General features: G+C 39.4%; 1 protein-coding gene across 1 annotated transcript; it reads right to left on the bottom strand.

Annotated features, from left to right (window-relative positions):
* Nucleotides 1–13,674: 13,674 nt before the first annotated feature.
* Nucleotides 13,675–16,630, bottom strand: ciao2b (cytosolic iron-sulfur assembly component 2B). The gene is made up of 5 exons (XM_035664103.1): nt 16,395–16,630; nt 14,991–15,070; nt 14,553–14,678; nt 14,350–14,395; nt 13,675–14,190 (listed from the first exon to the last, which is right to left on the bottom strand). Exons 1-5 carry the CDS (start codon nt 16,519–16,521, stop codon nt 14,090–14,092), a joined length of 480 nt encoding a protein of 159 aa, XP_035519996.1. The 5' UTR covers nt 16,522–16,630; the 3' UTR covers nt 13,675–14,089.
* Between the last annotated feature and the right edge of the window lie 2,663 nt (nt 16,631–19,293).

Below are 19,293 nucleotides of genomic sequence, written 5' to 3'. Positions count from 1 at the left end.
CAACTTTAGCTGAACAGGAAAACGTCACTCACACTAGCAAACCTCTCTACAAGAACCGGCTGTTGAAACTGCATTGGCAGATTTAAAGATCTAAAGCCGAATGCACATGTGCATGTTTCCACTGTGCTAACAATTGCAGATGTTTCTATTTCCACATCTACCATGACTGAACCCTCTTTGACATGTAAAAATGCATTTCTACCACGCAGTGCTGAGGGTATTTAATTGCATTTTAAATTATGCTGAATATATCAAATTTAAGCAGACCACGCTGAACTTACAGGGTAGGCTGGTCATCAGGAGAAGGCTGAGCATAAGCACTGACACGGTTAGTTTATTCTGTGATTAAAATGCGGGTATGAGTCACTTTCACAGTTCTGATCAGGATATAGAGACTAGCACATCGACTCATTTCCTGCAGCAGTGATGAAATGACACTGACACAATTACAGATGTAAGACCAGAAGATAAAAACAGGCAGAAAGACGAGAGTCAATGAGACTGTGTTGCAAAGGAGGCTGACTGCAACGGAAAATCCCTCTTTGGTTTTGCTTAGCTTGTCATGTTTGCAACGGTCAGTGTCGGAAACGCAATTTGTAGAATGCTCTTCAAAATGCACCAAATGTACTGACTGGAAACGAACACACCAAGTCCGTTTATGAGCTGACTGAAAGTCGGTGCGAGATTGGCTGATGAGACTGAAGCGGCTCTGTGTGAATGCTGAAAGACAGCAACTTCCCCCATAGGAAAGAGGCCTGTGTGTTGAAATTTAAAATGCACTACACTACTTCTCTCCCCCTCTCTCTATCTCATATTCTCTCTCTCACACACACACACAGACACACACACAGCCTAATATTAGCTAAGCATTCACAATGGCTCCTTTGACAGACAGAGGGAGAGTAGTAGAGATGGAGGGAGGGAGGGAGAAAAAGAGAGAAAGAAAGAGATATGAAGGATTCCAGGGTGTGGATCCTTTGAACAGACACTGTCAAAACACACACACACACACAGTGAATAAAGCTCACATATGTTTCAGTTTACAAATGGCCATAAAAAGGCTTATTCATCCTGCCACTGAATCTCCTGTGCCCCCTGACCTCATTAGAGTTACTGCACACCAACACACACACAAACACATGTTGAACTTCAACATGTTTAACCTGTAGTATAAACTTATAAATTAAAAATATATACCTAGAAATACATGGCTGATTGGATTTATCACACATATTTTACTTCAAAGTGAATACAGTATAAGTTTTTGTGTGACCAGGTAAGTGTTGGCTTATTGGAGGAAGGCAGACAAAGGCAGTAAATGAAAATTGGTGTTCACAGTGGCAAAATGCCAACCTTGTGACCAAAATCATGCATCAAATTGACTTCAGCTGCTGCAGTGTGCACTGACTGGTGGGCAAAAAGAAAATTTGGCAAAGCCTTGTTCACTCCAAATACCATCCCTCCAACAGGCTGGAGAACAGCTGGTTTTACATTACTGTGCAAATTAGGGTGATGGTAAAAAAAAGAAAATTACAGGTACAATAGTAACAATTAAAATAAAAATTATAAATCAAATCAAAATCAGCTGATTAAACTTAACTATTAAATTATCTTCAGAAAATAGCATACTTGAGTTTTTTTTTTTGAATAACCTTTTTTTTAAAACCTGCATTTCAATATAGAAACAAGTGGTTTCTCATATGATGATGATGATAGGTGGGAGTGGGTCTATCATTACTTTCAACTCAACTCCACCCAAGTACTCAAGTACTAAGATCTCAATAGTATCTGTTAAGAAGGTTTGAGGAACAATGAGGCAAATCAAACACACTTGTGTAGTTCAACAATAAACAACATTCAAATATAATATATTGATATGCCTGTCTTTATCATTAAAAAGTTCAAAATCAGAGTTGATTGTGAACATGAGTTAGGGGAAAGGGTGATTTTAGACATTTTGAATGTAGCCCAGGGTAGTAATAAATGTGTCGGCTGTGCAGGAACAGTGCTGAGTGGCTAAGCTAACATCCTGTGGTGTGTTCACTTGCTCACTCACACTCACACACACACACACACCTACACACAGCTGATGTATCTGGCAACAGATGTGGTTCTATTGCTGTTATTTTAGTCTTCGACTCAGCAGGTTAATTTTACCTCTTCAACAGTCTTCAAATAAAGAAATTAGTGCTGAATATATTTTGTGATGGAAACGTTCATAGATGAACGTCTTTTCTAGTAAGGCCCTTGTATATTTGTCTTATTAAATGAGGGATTTCTTTCTAGCAAGGATTCGGTGTGTGTTTCCTCTCTTGACATATGTGCCATATAACCAGATGTGACTGAAGTATATTTAAATATGGGCTCAGCAGACTAGTAAAGGTTCCTGCACAGAAACCACTAAAACATATCAAACCTCCAGCCCTTGCGGAACAAATCATTGAGCAACATGCGATATAACCACCTTTACGTTTTTTTCTGGTTTTCCTCAATGGCATAAACCACTTCCTACAAAGAACGCAACACTGCAATCTCCTTTACATTATGTTACACTGCAATAAAGGTGACTTTCTTAAGTGCCGGTTTGTGTGATTTTCCTGGTGATCTTAAGGTTTGACTTTTACTTTCAGTAATTATGAGTAATCGCAATGCAATTAGCAGGTACCATGGTGCTCACTGAGGCCTATCAGGTGCTACAAATTTTCATTGTTTGGTATTTAAATCTCACTTACTCATCATTTCCTATTTAGTCCTCCTTTCTATCTTAGGTGATGTTTCAAAAAGGCTAAATGAATACAAGTAAAGCCAGAATACGTCTATACATTAAACAGATCAAATCAATGTAAAACATGGCAATAAAACACCTTATGTATCCATATTACACTTATCAGCTTACACCTCTGATGTATGGAGATGTGGGGCAACAACATACCATCATACTCTGCAGTATATTTGCACTCCTATACAAAATGCATACAATAAAGGAGCTTCTAGTCTGTGTATCTGCTCTTCTGTTTCCACAGTAGGGCAGAACGGACAAACCAAGATATTCCTTTATTTGTCCCACAATGGGGAAATTCCAAAACAGAGCCCCCTAATAAATTGCAGCAATAAATATCTTTTTAACAGTTAATTTCCTTATAACTACATCACAACAGGCAAAACATAACTGCAAAAAGTGCTCAGTACACTGGGGACAGGTTTTTCTTTTGACTTTGGTCACCCCTTTACAAATGCTTTTATCTACTTCTACAACATGGTAAAAACCTGTCAGTGGAAACAAAAAGATCAGCGTGTGTACTTACTCAATCTGTGTCCATAGAAGAATCAGCAGTATGTTCAGAAGACAGTAGAAGAAGCACCTTAGTTCATTCCTCATAAAAATGCAAAACTTGAACAGCAGCCACATACAGCTGAAATCAGAAAAAAGCGGAAGATTAGTAGCATCTAAAACCTTTAAAAAACATTCTGCACCAAGTTCTTGATTCTTCTTCCTCTAAACTCACATCTCATATTCAGAGAAGTCCCACTTCAACACACACACATACCGTATATATGGTGCATGCTACTTCCTCTTTTTCAGTTCCCCACCTGGGGGAGGGGGAGGGGTGCTGGGGCTTGGAAAATTGAGTCTGCAACAAGGTTTTACAAGCTGACAAAATAGCAGTAGCAGACAGTCATCCAGGTAGCAGTCCATCAAAATATAAAACGTACACTAACCCTAACCCATTCAGAGGGTGCATTAATCCACTGAGACTGCACAGTCCTCCCCCCGACACAGAAGTTCTTTAAACTTTTACATATGTTTTATACTTATTATTTTATTTTGTCAGATAAACAGTACATATTTTTAAGCTGGTCTAATTAGTCACAGCTGCACAAAATTGTTTTGTTTAAAAAACATTCGTTTTAAGCATTAGTATTAAGTATTACACTTCATTTTAAAACCTACTACAAAGGGAGCTTTTAACTGGATATGAAACTCTCAGTTTAATACTGATGCCTCTATGTTACCTACTTCTCTATTTTCTATAAAGTTATTCTTACAGTAATGACCCGGTCGGATTCCCCCTGAAATCAACTAAACGAGACGGTAGAACCATTACTGTTTTTGTCCACAGTTCCTTGCTGCTTCTTTAAGAATTAAACACAGTAATGCACCAGCATTGCCATGTATGACACAACTTTACCCAACAAATGCATTTTTACATTTACATTACCTAAATTACTTAAAGCATGTTACTTGCATCGAAAAGGCAGAGACATTACGTGTGCCAAACAGCAACAAGATCCCTCATTGTAATCTTTATCATTTTATTTTTAATTGAATCACAGTCAGACCAGTTAGTAGTTTCACTGAAATTCTGACATTCAATAACTTTAGCACATCCAGATAAAAAGGACCAAAGTGTGAAAATACATCATCTACTCAAAAGTCAGTGACGTCTGAGATTATGGTTGATGACTGGATACACACTGTACTTCCTATGTATATCTTGGTAGGAGGAAAGAAAGGAGAGTCCATGATGTCAAAAGGATGACACATCACAGTGATTGTTCACTCGTTTGTTTTTTCACACCAAATTATCGTGAGAAAAATGTTGATAACACTTTTGACAAAGTGAAAACATGCACACACTGATGACCACAGTGGAGAAGTAAAAGATGACTCGGAATGAAGAGAACAAGATGGAGGGGAAATGAAGGGACAGTTTGGAGTAATATCTGGGGGAAATCACAGACGCAAATGGCTGCATGCTGCTTTTCCAGCTTTCTGTATTATGTAATTCTCCATAAAATTCCTCTGACTGCCTACTCAACTTTTGTAGCATAAACTTTTGTTTTATTGCTAGAAAATGAAGAACAGCTTCTATTTAACTGAACGTCAATTGATCCCAGCCCTTAAAGCTGCTGGACGAAAGGGTTAGCGTAGCTCCACAGCAGCCACTTCCTGTGCTCTCAATGTCACACTTCCTGCCTCGCAATGCAGTCGGGGGCGGTATGCCAACCAACCCTCGGCTGCACTTCAATACTCTCCCTCTTGTCTCCTCTTTCCAGCCAACGACAGCACCAGAGCTGCGTCTTAAAACGAGACACCTTGGCTTCCTTCCCTGTGCTCAGCTGTTTTTCCTCCCCGACCTCCAGTCTCCAGTGAGGGGAAAAACGTGTCTGAGCTGGTGCTTCTGTACACCATTAAAAAAAAGACCAGTGTTCCCCACAAATGCCACTGCAATTGGCTAATGAATCAAGAAAAAATGCTCACTTGGTTAAAGCCGGCTGAGCCTTTACACAAAACAAATGTGCAACAGGAACACATGTAAGTTATAACAGCCTTTTACAGGCATTGAAGGTAACGGAACTGATACTGGTAAAATGACTGAGAATGAAACAAACATCCAAAAACCAAATATCCACATCCCCTCCAAAAAGGTAAAAAAAAAAAATATTTCTTTAATCACACACCTCATTATTGTAAAAAAGCTAACAGGGATACTTTTCTAACTCTCTTTAATTGTGTTGCTTAGAAACACCTTACATTACAATGCCATGCAGCGCTTTGAGTGGTCGAAAGACTTGAAAGGCGCAAGTACAGTCCATTTACCATTAAGTAGCAATTGTAGTAATAGAAACTCATTATGTTTAGTTTGTGTTGCTAGAACTCGATGCATTTTGAGATTGTGGATGCAGCGGTGTCTATCCTATAAAGGGCAGTCATTGTCATTTTTGGTATGTGCCGTCATGGCTCATATTACAGCATGTCATAGTGTTTCGTTACTGCTGAATCAGCAATAGGGCAAATAAATCCCCAAAACATTTTAATGTGAGTCATATTTAGCTGAATACCAATTAATAAGTCAGCTTTGAAGGAATAGTGAGACATTTTGGGAGTTTGATATCACTCTCCTATCTCCCTGTTGTTTTTGTATGGAAATAGATATGGCAGACGGCAGATTTTGTTACCTTTTGACAGAGCCTGGCTAGCTGTTTCCTCCTGTTTCCAGTCTTGGTGCTAAGCTAAGTGACTTCTGGCTGTAGCTTCATATTTAACTGAAAGGTATGAGAATGGTTTGGATCTTCTCATCTAACCGTCTACCAGAAAGCGGAGAGGTGAATTTCCCAAAACGTCAAACTGTTTCTTCAACAGGAGTGTGACATCATAAGTTACAAAGAGGCCAGAGGGTTGCAGCCATAAACGCTGATACATCAATTGCAAACACAGACTGAATCATTATGTATTGCGGTGGCCAGATTGGTATGTCAGGGTTGTTGCATTCCAGTGTGTTTGTGATGTTACACACAACCTGTCCTGTACATTCCTCCGAACCATAATATTATCATTCCATCTCCTCTCAATCTTTCTCAATGTTTCAGCGATATCAAAACTACAGCCTGACGTGACAAAAAGAGCCGAGTTGTGTCTCAATATTTTCACCACTTCTGCAGAGTCCCTAGCCACGTTTAAACAGACATCCCACAATGCATAAAGACTTGTCAATATTCTTATTCTTAGATGCATTATGATTCTTTCCTGAACAATATCTCAATGCAGAAAACTTGATTATCGTCATTTTTGAACTCAAATGCTGTCCTCCGGCTGGTCTGCCTCAACTCTGTGATTTACAGAGTTTCCTGGTGGAGATAATCACTTTACTTGCCGTTAGCTAGCTAGCTAGCTAGCTAACTCAGTCATGACGCTGTTACCTGCCAGTATTCCTTGCTGGGAAGCATCGATAATTGTTTTATAATTACACTGTAAGCCCTCTGAATTTGAATTGAATCGAACCACGAGGTGCCCACAGATTCCCACCCCTAAAAGCTGTCCCAGTGTGTGATTTTTAGATAGCATGCTGGCGTTCCAGAAGCAAATGAGGCGTGACGTGTAATGGTACAGAGACACTGGATCTGGAGATCCGGCTGTCCGGTGCATGATGGATACGCTGCTCCGAGTTGACCGACTGTTCGCCATATCGGAATTTACATAAACAAGACTCTACTTCAGCTTTATGCAAATGTCTATCCAGCGCAACGAAACTCAAGTCAGACTGTAAAACTAGGCGGTGCTGATCAAATATGAATCAGATTCTGTTACTGCATTGCCTATTTCTTGCCTCAAATGTTTTCAGAAATGTATTTTAGTGTACTGTTTAGCCGTAATATGTAAAAGTTTCTGGGCTTGCCGCCATGTTGAAAAAGGCAGATCATAAACCAAAGCACCACCCAAATAGCACTTTTGCCATCCACCGGGTGGGGAATTCAGTGGTCCGGTCAATCCAGATGTGTCCTCGCCGGATTCTGTGCGTCTGCACCATAACACAACAGCATCAGCATCGCGGCAGACTGGCTCCTCCAGACATTGATTTGGCTCTGTTACTACCTCTACTGCTGGGTGGGACAACCCTTTCCATGTTCATACATCTTATACAGAATGGTGAGGTGGAATAAGAGAACAACATTCCTGCCTTAAACAAGCTGTATAAAAGGGACTCTTGTGTCTCAACAGACTCTATGAAGTACTGTCATCAAGTGTTTCTTGGTGTTCCTGTTTACTCATCTCAAACCAAAACCAGGAATGTGGTAGTCCCAATCATTAACACAGAGCTAAAGAGCAAACAGTCATCACATTCATTAGCCTGAACAACTATGAAAGGAAAATGATGGCAGGACAGGAGAAGAGAACTGAAATGCCCCCCATCCTGTATGTCACAGTCACATGAACATTAGTGCAGCTCGCCTGCAGGCCAGTCACTCACTTTAGATGCTTTGTGATCACACATCACACCACATATGACTCACATACTGTAGGCCAAGCAGACATGCCACAAAATGTCATTCAGAATGCTTCGACTATGTGAAAACTAACTCTGAAATATGCAACAAAGTTTAATTCAAATGCCAAGACACATACTGTTTTGACTGTCTTAATATTTTAGAATTTCCTCTGGCTGTCCTTGAAGCTTTTTAACTGATATTTCATCATGCTATAATCATTATATGTGTATTTAATGGTTGAAACACAACAACACAATGTTATAATTCAAAAGATGGGACAAGATAATTGAAATATCTTTTTAGCTTAGCCTTTTTTTTTTTGCAGAAACCACATTTACTCATAGGAGTTCAAAAATGTTGGTAGAGGGTAGGCATGGGAATCAAATCCACACATCTGGTTTAACTTTTTTTGAAGGGGACAACGGGCAAGCCAAGCCTTCAGCCATAGGGACAGGCTTAGGATTCTGGAATGACTGGAAAGATGCAGGCTCCCCCTTGTCCCCTAGTTCAATATAAATCAGGAAACCAATATAGAATTATATGCTGGCGAGCTAGACAACTTTTTCAAGCCAAGCCATGTGAGGATATTCACGATTATCCCCATTCGCGATTATAATGATAATGGAAGTGTTTTTTATGGAAAAAATATTGTATATTGTCCCATGCAGAGTTGAGGGAATACTACACACGTTGCTTTTTTTTTTTTAAACTAAAAGCGTGTTTAATTTTTTTTGTGTTAAAATGATGAGGCTGTTGCTGACTATTGCATTCACAACACGTAAGGCATATGGTCATGAGTTTCAGTGTTGGATGGACAGCGAGATGCCACAATCACATGCTTTACACAGGAAACAGAGATGAGCACAAATAGAGAGCACAGTATTGCATTATGTTTCTACTACTACCCACACGCACAAGACAAATGCACATGCTATCCTCTGAATGCAAAACGTGCTCGATAGTGTTGCAATTCTTTTCACATCATGTCTGTTCATCTCTGAATGCATAGTAGGAAATGGAGAGAGGGTCTTCAGAACATCTCTGAATTCATTTCAAAGGGAGAACACAAGATAAGTTGGATAAAAAGGATGAGCGGGGAGACACTGAGATTCACCCAGTCCCTCACTTCCTAACCAGCACTGGGTTTGTCCCACTGCGCTTCTGAGGAATGCCAAGAACTCACAGCTGCAATGAACTTAAACTAGTTCTGTGACAAAGCAAATGAATGAGAACACAAGCAGAGGGAACATGAGCACGTAAACAAGGCTCTTTCTTCTCTGCTGTGCAATGACCTCAACACACTTTTTTTTATGAAACCCTGACATAAACTGAGGAGATCCAACAATTACTGAACAGCCTCTGCACAGAGCTGCTGTTGGAGGACAATTTAGTCAAAAGGATTAAGAAACGCACGCAGACCAGGTGTCTTTAGATAGGTTCCTTATTACTGCATCTGATTTCTCAAAAAGAACTTGTTGCATTCAACTCACAGTAGAGGTGTAAGAAAATATCGATACACTCGAAGTTGTCAAAATATTTTTTTTGATGTGATATTTATCGAATCCAACCGTTAGAAAGCATTGTTGTAAACGTAAACTGAGAGCTATGGTGTTGTCCCACTGTTCTGGGTCCATATAAAACTAATTGTATACATATGGTGGTGTGTTCTTTGTACTATGACAATTGTATGAGCTGTGTATGAGTTGAGACATCTGTCAATCAGGTCAAACACTTCCCAAAAACATGCCCATTTATAGTTTGAAGTTTCAAAATTGTTACCAAGACATACATACGATGAAGTAAAATTAGGTCATATTTCTAACTAAAAAGAAGTGATTGTTGAAGTGTTGAAGTGACCTTGAGCAAGACACCGAAGCCCAAACTGGCCAGAACCTCACATTGCAGTGTTTAAGTGCACTGGGAAGTGCTTTGAACTGCTCTCAGGAAAAAGCCACTAGAGGCAATAAAAAGTGCATCTCATAGTGGTTGTTGATTGAACAAAGCTGAGAGACCTTCCAAGGATTTATGGCCGTGGCTCCAGTTTTGACAAACAACTTCTTTGTTGATTTTAAACTGATAAATCTTTTTAATCAAAGAACCAAATTTGCACAAGTGATATTAATCCAGAAAGATACTGACAACAATATCTGTGTGTGTTAAGGTACAGTCTCACTGTTTAATATAGTCACACCCGTGCAGGTCAGTATTTACACTGAAGTCTAAATGACTGAGAATCAACTTGTGTAATCCATCTTAGTCATCGTGATTACAGCTCTAAAATTTTTGTTGTTCGGGATAATAATAATTTCCCCGTTCTAAGGCCAAACTGCACTGTGTTTGCTTTAAAGGTCTACTTTACTTACAATTTATTGTCATTTTCTGTATTTTAAAGCTGTAAATAGATAAACCAATCAACATTGTTCACTTTATAACAGCATGCATGCACAGGATGATAGTGTAAGGCACTCAACACAGCTTCATTATAACATGGCATTTTCCCTATGTTTGCCACAGTGTGAGAAACACAAGTATTCTAATTCATATGCATAGCGATTCTTACATCTACCATATAGCCCAGCCATAGACTAGCATGACTGCAACCCCTTCGTCAAGCATCTGTGCAGCACCAATTCTGAAAAAGGAGAACTATACAAAACAAGTTGCACAATGTTTAAAAAAAAACAAAAAAAAATCACTCTGGTTACACAGGGCGGCAGCAAGTTTTAGCTATAACAGTTCAACCAGGTCTAAGACAAGCCAGCTACAGTATCTGCTCGACTGCTGTGTAAGAAAGATGAGCCTTGGAGAGGAGGAAAGCTGATTTATTATTCTGCTGCCCTTCCGGTTAATGTCACATCAGCATCTGTTAACTCTGAATTCCTTCATTCAAAACAAGCAGTTCCCTGTAAACTAAATGTTTACAGAATTAGCTGAGCCTTACAGTAAGTGTGTGTCTATGTGAGTGCATGCAGAGTGAATGCTTGGAGCCAGATGGCAATCTGTCAAACAGGTTGCAAACACACACACACACACACACATTCCTTTTCCATAGCTTTCTGACTGTATGTGAATAATATGTGAAACTGAAATCAAGGGCATTTCTTCACATTTTGTTCCCATCTCTCTCTCTCTCTGTGTGTGTGTGTGTGTACCCACCAGTGGTCCGTACTCCCTACAAAGCTCTTTGAAAATAAAACCCAAATATGTGGAGACACTGCAGTCCATTCCCCCAGCTCTTCCTCTCTCTGCAGCTCTCTTGGCAAACTCACATGCCTTATGTTGAGCTTGACTCTATGGGACGAGCTACATCCTCACAGCAGACTCTAGTCCATGAAAACACAGTGAGTTTTAAAAGCAAATACTGATCACAGCCGACTCACACTGACCATCATTTGTGGGTGGAAGAAAGGACAAACCTTGGCCTCCAGCCAACACCTCTGCTAGAGCTCTGTACCAGTTTGCAAGACGCCTGTAACAGACTAAACGCTTCTTTAGGCGGTGAACTAAACAGTTCGTCTCAATTCATTCGCCATCACTGCTGGAATCAGTCCCAGCCGCTTTCTGGAAGATGTCAACTTCTTTATGCTTGTAAACCGAACTCGGGTCTTACGGTTTCCGCTTCACTGGAGCTATTTTCCACATACGCGCACACACACAAAACTTAGACCAAACTTCAGTTAGTGTTTGCTTAACCTACCTCTGGAAGTATGAAATGCTGTGCACGGCTAATAAGCTTCCATCGACCGTGAATATGCTGAGGTTGGTGTTGAGGCTCTCTGTGCAGCCAATCCTGAAGTCTGCAGAGGACTGGCAGCCAGACAGGCCAGCTAAACTGGCCTCGTCTAGAGCCGTACATACACTGGGTTGAGCGAAGTCTCTCCAACAGAACATCCTGTGAGGAAATAATGGATATGTGCATACAAGATCGTTTAATGAGACTACATATTATACAAAGCTGATTCAGTAACTTTATTTCTCTAACAGACTATTAGCTACGGTGGTTGTTAGCTAACTTAGTTTGGTAACCTAGCTCACAAGAAATGCTTTTCAATTAGCTAGCATTAGTCATATATGTTATATTGTAACAAAATATTTATTCTTGAGAATAAATACAGTTTAGCTAATGCTGTGTCCTGGTTATTAGACCCTCTTTGCATAGCTTATGCTATATATCATTCTCTGAAAACAGGCCTTGCTAAACTCATAACCCCTAATTTTACAGTGCAATTTTTTATTTTTTTATTTTCCCATATTTCTGGCAGGACTAGCTAGGAATTTTTGCTCCCTTAAAACAACTGGACAGGGCCCCTCAGCTAACAATTATCTATCATTTGTGGCAAGTTCCTCGGCCCCCGGTTCAACCCTGAATAATGGCCTCCTCCCATTCCAGAAAGCTAAATGTACCGCCAGTACGAACAGATAATTGTAGGTCAAGTACTCAAGTAGGACTACGTTACATTTCAGAAAGCAGCACTCTGTAGCCATCTGTCCTGAGCTGGCTCTCTTGTTCCTCCTCACCCTCTGATGACCGTTTCATTGACTCAACTCTGTGTATACACGGCTCTGGCTTCGGCTAATGCAGCTGTGCCGGCTGGGTCTCTTATCCGGGGTTTTAGCAGTGATGCAATGTTTCCAGATGTGGAACAAGAGAAAAATAAATCCTTATTAGTCTTGTCTAAGGAACAACAATAATTCCCCCCAACAAATCTGTAATACTAATTGTGTTTGTGGTGCATATATATTATTTCACTGAATCTGTTCTATAATCCAAGCCAATAACCTTAAAAGGTCTATTTGATTGGTTCTAATTGTTTTATACTTTAATATGATTTTACAATAGAACTTATTATAGGATTCATTAATGTTACTTACACAATCACTAAATCTGTGCATTTGGACAAAAATGGCACCAAATAGCACAATCACAGTCAAATAATGGGATCACAACCATCTTTCATATTTTACTTCCTACAATAAAGGCTGCATAATAAATGTGTGTCAGTGCGTTTATTGTGAGCTTATCATGAACTTCTGAAATTACACTTTGCGCCTCAAGTCTGATGAGTAAATTGGGGTTGGGTGGACAACTAGTTGGGTTATTTTGCCAGATTGCCTCCTCAGATTTGTTGGACAGAAACTTCCCATTATCAACCTCTACCAGTAAATGTACAGGGATATGGGCACCTCCTGCTGGATTGACACAGACATTCACATACAGTGTTTTACTGCATTAAGGACAGTCTATCTTTTTCTCACTAAATTCATGAGTGCACTGAACCACCTGAACTTCAGTCGTGTGTACAGATAGGGAGTAGTAGTAGAGTAGGAGACAACCTTATAGGCCTTGATATTTGTGGCATGAATGAAAGGAAACAGATGAACATCACATGGAGAGTTGGTTTTGTTCACTCTATTTACATGTAACACTTACACCATCACCACAGCCTCTAAATAAACATAGTTGAAAAATAATCATACCATTGAATCAAGCCCTCTCTGACAGTGTGAACAAATCCTCAACATAATACGCCTCTCAAACAGAATTTGTTGCTGGGCTGCTTTTTTGAATCACATTAGATTGTACAGATGTAGCTAAAACACAAAGGCTAAATTAATACATTGTAAAATTATCCAATTTTATCATGATTATTACAAATTATGTTGTTTACATGTCAGTGACTCCCCAGACAAAAACGAGTCTGAGCCTGTGTCTTGATAAATAATAGATTTTCTTTTAAATATTAGACATATACATTATATTTTTTCAACGTGTCTCCAGCAGACAAATGTATCATTCATAAATTGTTTCAATAAAACACTGTCAAGATGATTATTGTGTGTCCCTGAAAAATCTAAAATCTGAAAAGGTAAAAAAAAAAAAATAAAAACACACATACACACACAAATATTTTCATTATTTAATTTTAACTACTGATCTGTACACTTTTAATAAAATGTCAAAAGAATGAATATTATATACAGGTGAGGATTTCAGACTGCTGCAGATTTAAAAATATAAAACAGGAACTTCATTGAATGCCAGACAGAAGTATAATTTCTCTGCTTTGTCCAAACTATTCTGCATTACGACTGGGTTTCTCTGTACCTTTCTCCAGGTAACACTGGAGCAGGCTGTATGAACTCTGACCTATGATTCTGACTTAGTTTTGCTGCATCAATTTCCACCAATGGCAGTTTTCACACCTGGATTAACAATGGATGGATAGAGTCATCAAAGAAAGAGCCAAACATGATTGGCTCGTCAGAGAGTGCTGCTGCAATAATAAGTGGCTGAAAGCAGAAGAAGCTGATTGGCTGCTCAGATGCTCCTGGTGGAAAGGCACTGGTTGACCACCTCCAGCAGCGAGGAGTTCTCCAGGGCTGCTGCCACTCGCTCTTTGTCTGCTAGCTGTTTGTTCACTGCACACACACACACACAATATAAAGGGAAAAAATAAATGACATACAGTGGTAAATTTCCCTCACGTTTAACAATGAGCAGTAAAATCAGTATTAGGACTTGTGGGAAATCTATTATCTAATATCCCATCATGCCTGCTGTCTCCGTATGATTTTTACCTGCTTCCTCTGAGGCGTGAGTCCCAGGAGTGATGTGGACATCAATCTGAGTAGAAACAGAGAAACACACAGTGCTTGGACCGAAATCGAAAAACAAGACACCAACATACAGAAATCCCACATTGTACGTCATGTTAACTAACACTCAATCAAAGGAGGTGTTGTTCAACGTGCATCTCTACTACCAACACACACACACATACTTTGAACCGGTCTGGCAGGGAGCGTAGCAGCTTGACTTTGATTGACAGACCGATGAGTGTTGCCATGCTGCAGTGGGGGATGGTGGGTGTGAACTCAATACCCACAGTGCTCTCTGCATCACTAACCTGAGAAAAAGACAAATAGAGAGTTAATAAACAACATACTGCATGTAGTTATGCCATTTTTTCATTTTATTTATTTAGTATATAAATTAAAGTAAGTAATGCTTATTTTGCTGAAGAAGGATGGAGTGTGGAAGTTCACTTACATGTTGAATAGAATAAAGGGATGAATGGTGGTCAAGTTCAACCCTACCTACCCAACCCTTTTATTATTTTTTTTACTAAAATAGAGTATTGCTAAGCCCAGGGTAAGGTTGCTGTTTCTCCATTCACCCTTTTAGTAAACCTAACAAACCCCACCAAAACCCAGCGTACCTTGACACGGACTTGCTCCACGACATTGAGTTCCTCCAGAGACAGGGGATGCTCTGGATCGTTGATGGATCTGATCAGATGTACCTTTGAGTTAAAGAATTTATGACAACATAATAAAAACATCACATGCTTCCCTTTGATGTAGTCAATTACAGAATTAGTGTTTTATTTTGTTAAAAGTTATGTAATTGTTTGTATATTTACTGAAAAAAACCTATAAGCATAAAGCAATAAAATGGTAGAAGTAAGAAATATAGCACTAGTGTGTAGGGTTTAAGGGCGTCAAGTGGTGAAGTTTCAGAAGTTTTCACAACTACCTGAACACCCCTTGCGCCTGTATTTGACGACCTGGGAATTACAATGGGCTGTGGAGTGTATAGGAGAAACTACAGTAGCCACAAAACTTGTGAAAAATATAAAAGCCCCTCTGTACAGCCCGAGTCTGGGCTACTCCATGCAGCAGCAGATAAAACGGTTCATTCTAAGGTGACGAAAAAGAACCATATTCAAGTGATTATACACTAATTAAAACATATCTATGAATATCTTATTTCATTTCTGCCAATAGCTCCTCCTAGATATTACACAATAAACCTTAAAAATATTCTTAAGCAATGTATGAAGGCACACACTGACCAAAACTATGTTGGTTTAGTATAAAGGTACATACTTGAACACACACAAACAGTTCCACTGAAGTTTGAATGGCTGCAACTAATGATTATTGTCACTGTTGATTAATCTGTGGATCAGCAGCTTAGTTACTCCATCATTATTTAGTCTTTTAAATGAAACAAAATTGTGAAAAATGCTCATCATAACTTCCCAGAGAGAAAAGGTGACAACAGGTGTCAAACTGTTTTGTTTTGTCTAATAGTCCAAACATGAAAGACGAAGATACACACTGACACAGAGAAAACCAGACAATACACATTTCTGTCAAAACACTGAGGCCAGTGAGTGTTTGTGTTTTCTACTTGAATAACTTAAATGATTAGCCATTTTCTCAGTCAACTAACCAACTAGATAATCGTTTCAAATTCGTGGAATAAGTTATGTTTGAATTTTAAAATATACTGTAAATGTGTCTGTTCTAGACTGTAGTTATATAATATTTAACTCTCAATTTAAATGAATCTCATTAGCTTGATATTCCTGCCACATACACAATAAGAGGTTTTACGGTAACGTGCTGAGTAAAATTACCCAAACTAGTGTTATCTGTACAACCATTGACGCCATCTTTATTGTGCAATAGCTACAGTTTTAGTGTAACAGTTAAAGTAACGTTATCTGTACGGTGTAAAACCAGTCTAAACCACTGACAGTATATATAAATATATATATATATATATATGGTCTAAACTAGAGAAGAACAGTTAGCTGAACTCATCAACAGGATATCGAAGATTTCTCTGTCGTCGATGGGGTCGTGGACGTCTTCATCCTCGTCGGTCGCTGTCAGCAGCCTCTCCCCGGACCGCTGGAAGATCACAGGGTTTGCGTTCTCCAAACGGGTTCCCCCGGACATGTTTACACCTTCACTGAGTCCGCGTTATACAGTAATGTAGGTGATGTAGGTGATGTAGACCGCTGGTGCTGCACTCTGGCACCAACACAAACACTTCCTGAAATAACGGAAAGCGATAGAGTCCAAAAGAGTGAGGGAAAGCCTTAACGGGACAGTACACCCAACAAGTCGCTCCTGTAGATAGATAGGTAGTTGCCATGTGTTTTGGAGGGGGGAGACATTTAAACTGAAACGGCTCACATTATCATTGTTTTTATTGTGTGCCTTTAGTGTGTGCATGTGTTTTATTAGTTTCAGTTGTCTTAAAAATGTGATATCGTGTGTGCAATGTCCCTTTAACTGGTTGTGACTCTCTGTTTGTCCTACAGATGGCACAATCTGCACATTTTAGCCCCCAAAAGTAACCCATTAGAAGTTTGTGTGTGTGTGTGTAGTCTGCAATATACTGACAAATGTCTAAATGAGTTCTTAGAAGCACCTTATAGTTAAAGAACAAGAGCTATCCTTGAACAGAATTTAGGATTTAGTAGTAGGCATACCCAATGCCAACTGAAAAATAAAGTATGTATATTCTGTATACCTGTGTAAACCCTGCACTACATCACTGTGATTAATTTAGCTGTCTCAACTTCTTGAGAGTTTGTGATGACAATGTTCTGCTTGTAAAGCAGAAAATTAGGACACACTGTTTCTGCCATTTATTCGCTCATCCATTCAGTAGTTTGTTTAGATATGTGCACACACACCAGCCACAATCAGACCTATCAGATCTGACAGCTCTTCTATTGTTATGCTAAGGGACAATGCTGCTTTTTTCCATCTACAGTATGACAGGAGAAGACAATGTAGATCATGAGAGTGGGACAGGTGTGCTGGAGCAGAGCCTCCCCACCTGCTTCCCATCCTGTAATCAAGATTCCTACATAGACTCAGCTCCGCCACATCCACCTTGCCAGATCATAGTTCCTGCTCGGTCAGTCTGCGTTTCAAGCACATTTACTTTGCTCACTACCTGTTACTTTGCTTAATCCTGTTTCTCCTCTTCCTGCTCTGCTCCAGTCCCTCTATCCAACCCTTTGTCCTGTTGGCCTCGTCTCTCTGACCTGGCTCCCTGCTTCGCTCAGCTACAGTCCAGATTTAGCTTAACCAGCCCATGCCCAGTCCCCCGTGCTCCCAGGCTTCCCCTTTGCTCAGCTCATTCCTGGCTCCTATCCATTCCCGTAGCTTTGCAATAAATATTCTTATTCCAGTCTCCTTTCCTCACTCTGTCTCACACTCTGGTTCACTCAGCCGTAACACATATGAACACCTAATCCTTAAAAAACCTTGGAGATACATGGTTTTCACTGAAGAGGAAGCGTATGAAATAGTGTAATCTGAAAAGCAACCAGTAACTAAAGCTGTCAGGCAAATGTAGTGGAGTAAAAATAAAATATTTGCCTCCCGGATGAAGTGAAGTAAGTTGCATAAAATGGAAATACTCAAGTGAAGTACAAGTACCTTGAATTTGCACTTAAGTACACTACTTGAGTAAATGTACGTTACACTCCACCGCTGAATATAGCTCCCACAAAGTAATGTAATTGTCAGTTTATCTTGGTTAAAATGATGACATGGTCAAACTGTATTGTCTAATACAGCAATAGATATCCATTAATCTTAGAATATATAGTACTACACTGACCTCATCACTGGCAGCGTCTGCAGCAACAGCCGAAAGACTGATTTCATCAACACACAATCTTAATGAGCTGCTTAAGTCAGTGGACATGCAGGAGACCAGTCGATATGAAAAACTGCATTTCAGTGTTCACCTTTTGAACAAAATGTGCATACAATATAATGAGGATGCATATGGCTGCTGTCACCCACATGATGCGTGATGTGTAATAGCCTACAAAGGTCATGCAGAAGGGCAGATAGAAAGGGCAAACTATTTCCCTAATTGTGACACTTTGGACTAATAACCTTAAAATACATCTTTTTGATGCCAAACCGTTTTATGAAAGATGACTTGAAATAAGATAACATTATCTCTAACATGTACTTCTCTTTCTCTTGGTCCCTTGAAGGATTGCAGTAATCATATATAGCCATTATTAGCATACATAGACCTGCAGGGATTGTCACCAGAGGCAAAGGTGGCCATCAAATAGAAATTTATATTTTAAAATCTAATTTCAAATGATTGTTTGACAAAGACAGAATCTTAACAAGCTACTGAAGTCAATAAGTCAATAACAAATCAAAATCACTCATGTCTTATTTTTAATTCTACAGAAATCTATAAATCACATAATGTGGTACTGCAGAAATTACACCTGATCCTAAAACCCTAAGCATTTTGGGAAGAAAACTATAGATGAAAACTACATTTTGAAACAGGATGTCCCCATAATGCAGATTAATGCTGTGCACAACCAGAATGACAAATGGGAATATGCTACTGCAGCCTGTCGAGGGTCCTGGTGAGCTTTACATAGTCTGACATTACCTCCTGAGGAGAAAACAATGATATAGCCCTTTTAAAGTTAAAACACTTGAGGAAAAGAAAAATTTTTTGTGTCTATATAGTCCGAGTAGTATTTCTTCAGCATTTAAACCAGTCTTTTGAGTGTTTAAGTGTTTCAGTACATTGTGGGTCTCATATTTACACTGAACAAAATTATAAACGCAACACTTTTGTTTTTGCCCCCATTCATCATGAGCTGAACTCAAAGATCTAAGACTTTCTCTATGTACACAAAAGACCTATTTCTCTCAAATAGTGTT

This window comes from Morone saxatilis, unplaced genomic scaffold (genome assembly GCF_004916995.1).
Source record: "Morone saxatilis isolate NCDOM2014 unplaced genomic scaffold, NCSU_SB_2.0 Contig19, whole genome shotgun sequence".
In the NCBI taxonomy this organism is placed as follows: domain Eukaryota; kingdom Metazoa; phylum Chordata; class Actinopteri; family Moronidae; genus Morone; species Morone saxatilis.
The sequence above is the reverse complement of the archived record's forward strand: the minus strand, read 5'-3'. Positions and strand labels throughout refer to the sequence as shown.

Excerpts from the sequence above, each read along its gene's own strand:
- ciao2b (XM_035664103.1), bottom strand. The coding sequence starts at position 16,521 with ATGTCCGGGGGAACCCGTTTGGAGAACGCAAACCCTGTGATCTTCCAG. Across the intron at positions 14,679-14,990 it reads TGGAGCAAGTCCGTGTCAAG|GTTAGTGATGCAGAGAGCAC; the intron begins GTACGCTGGGTT and ends TCTTTTTCTCAG. Across the intron at positions 14,191-14,349 it reads TCACGCCTCAGAGGAAGCAG|TGAACAAACAGCTAGCAGAC; the intron begins GTAAAAATCATA and ends GTGTGTGTGCAG.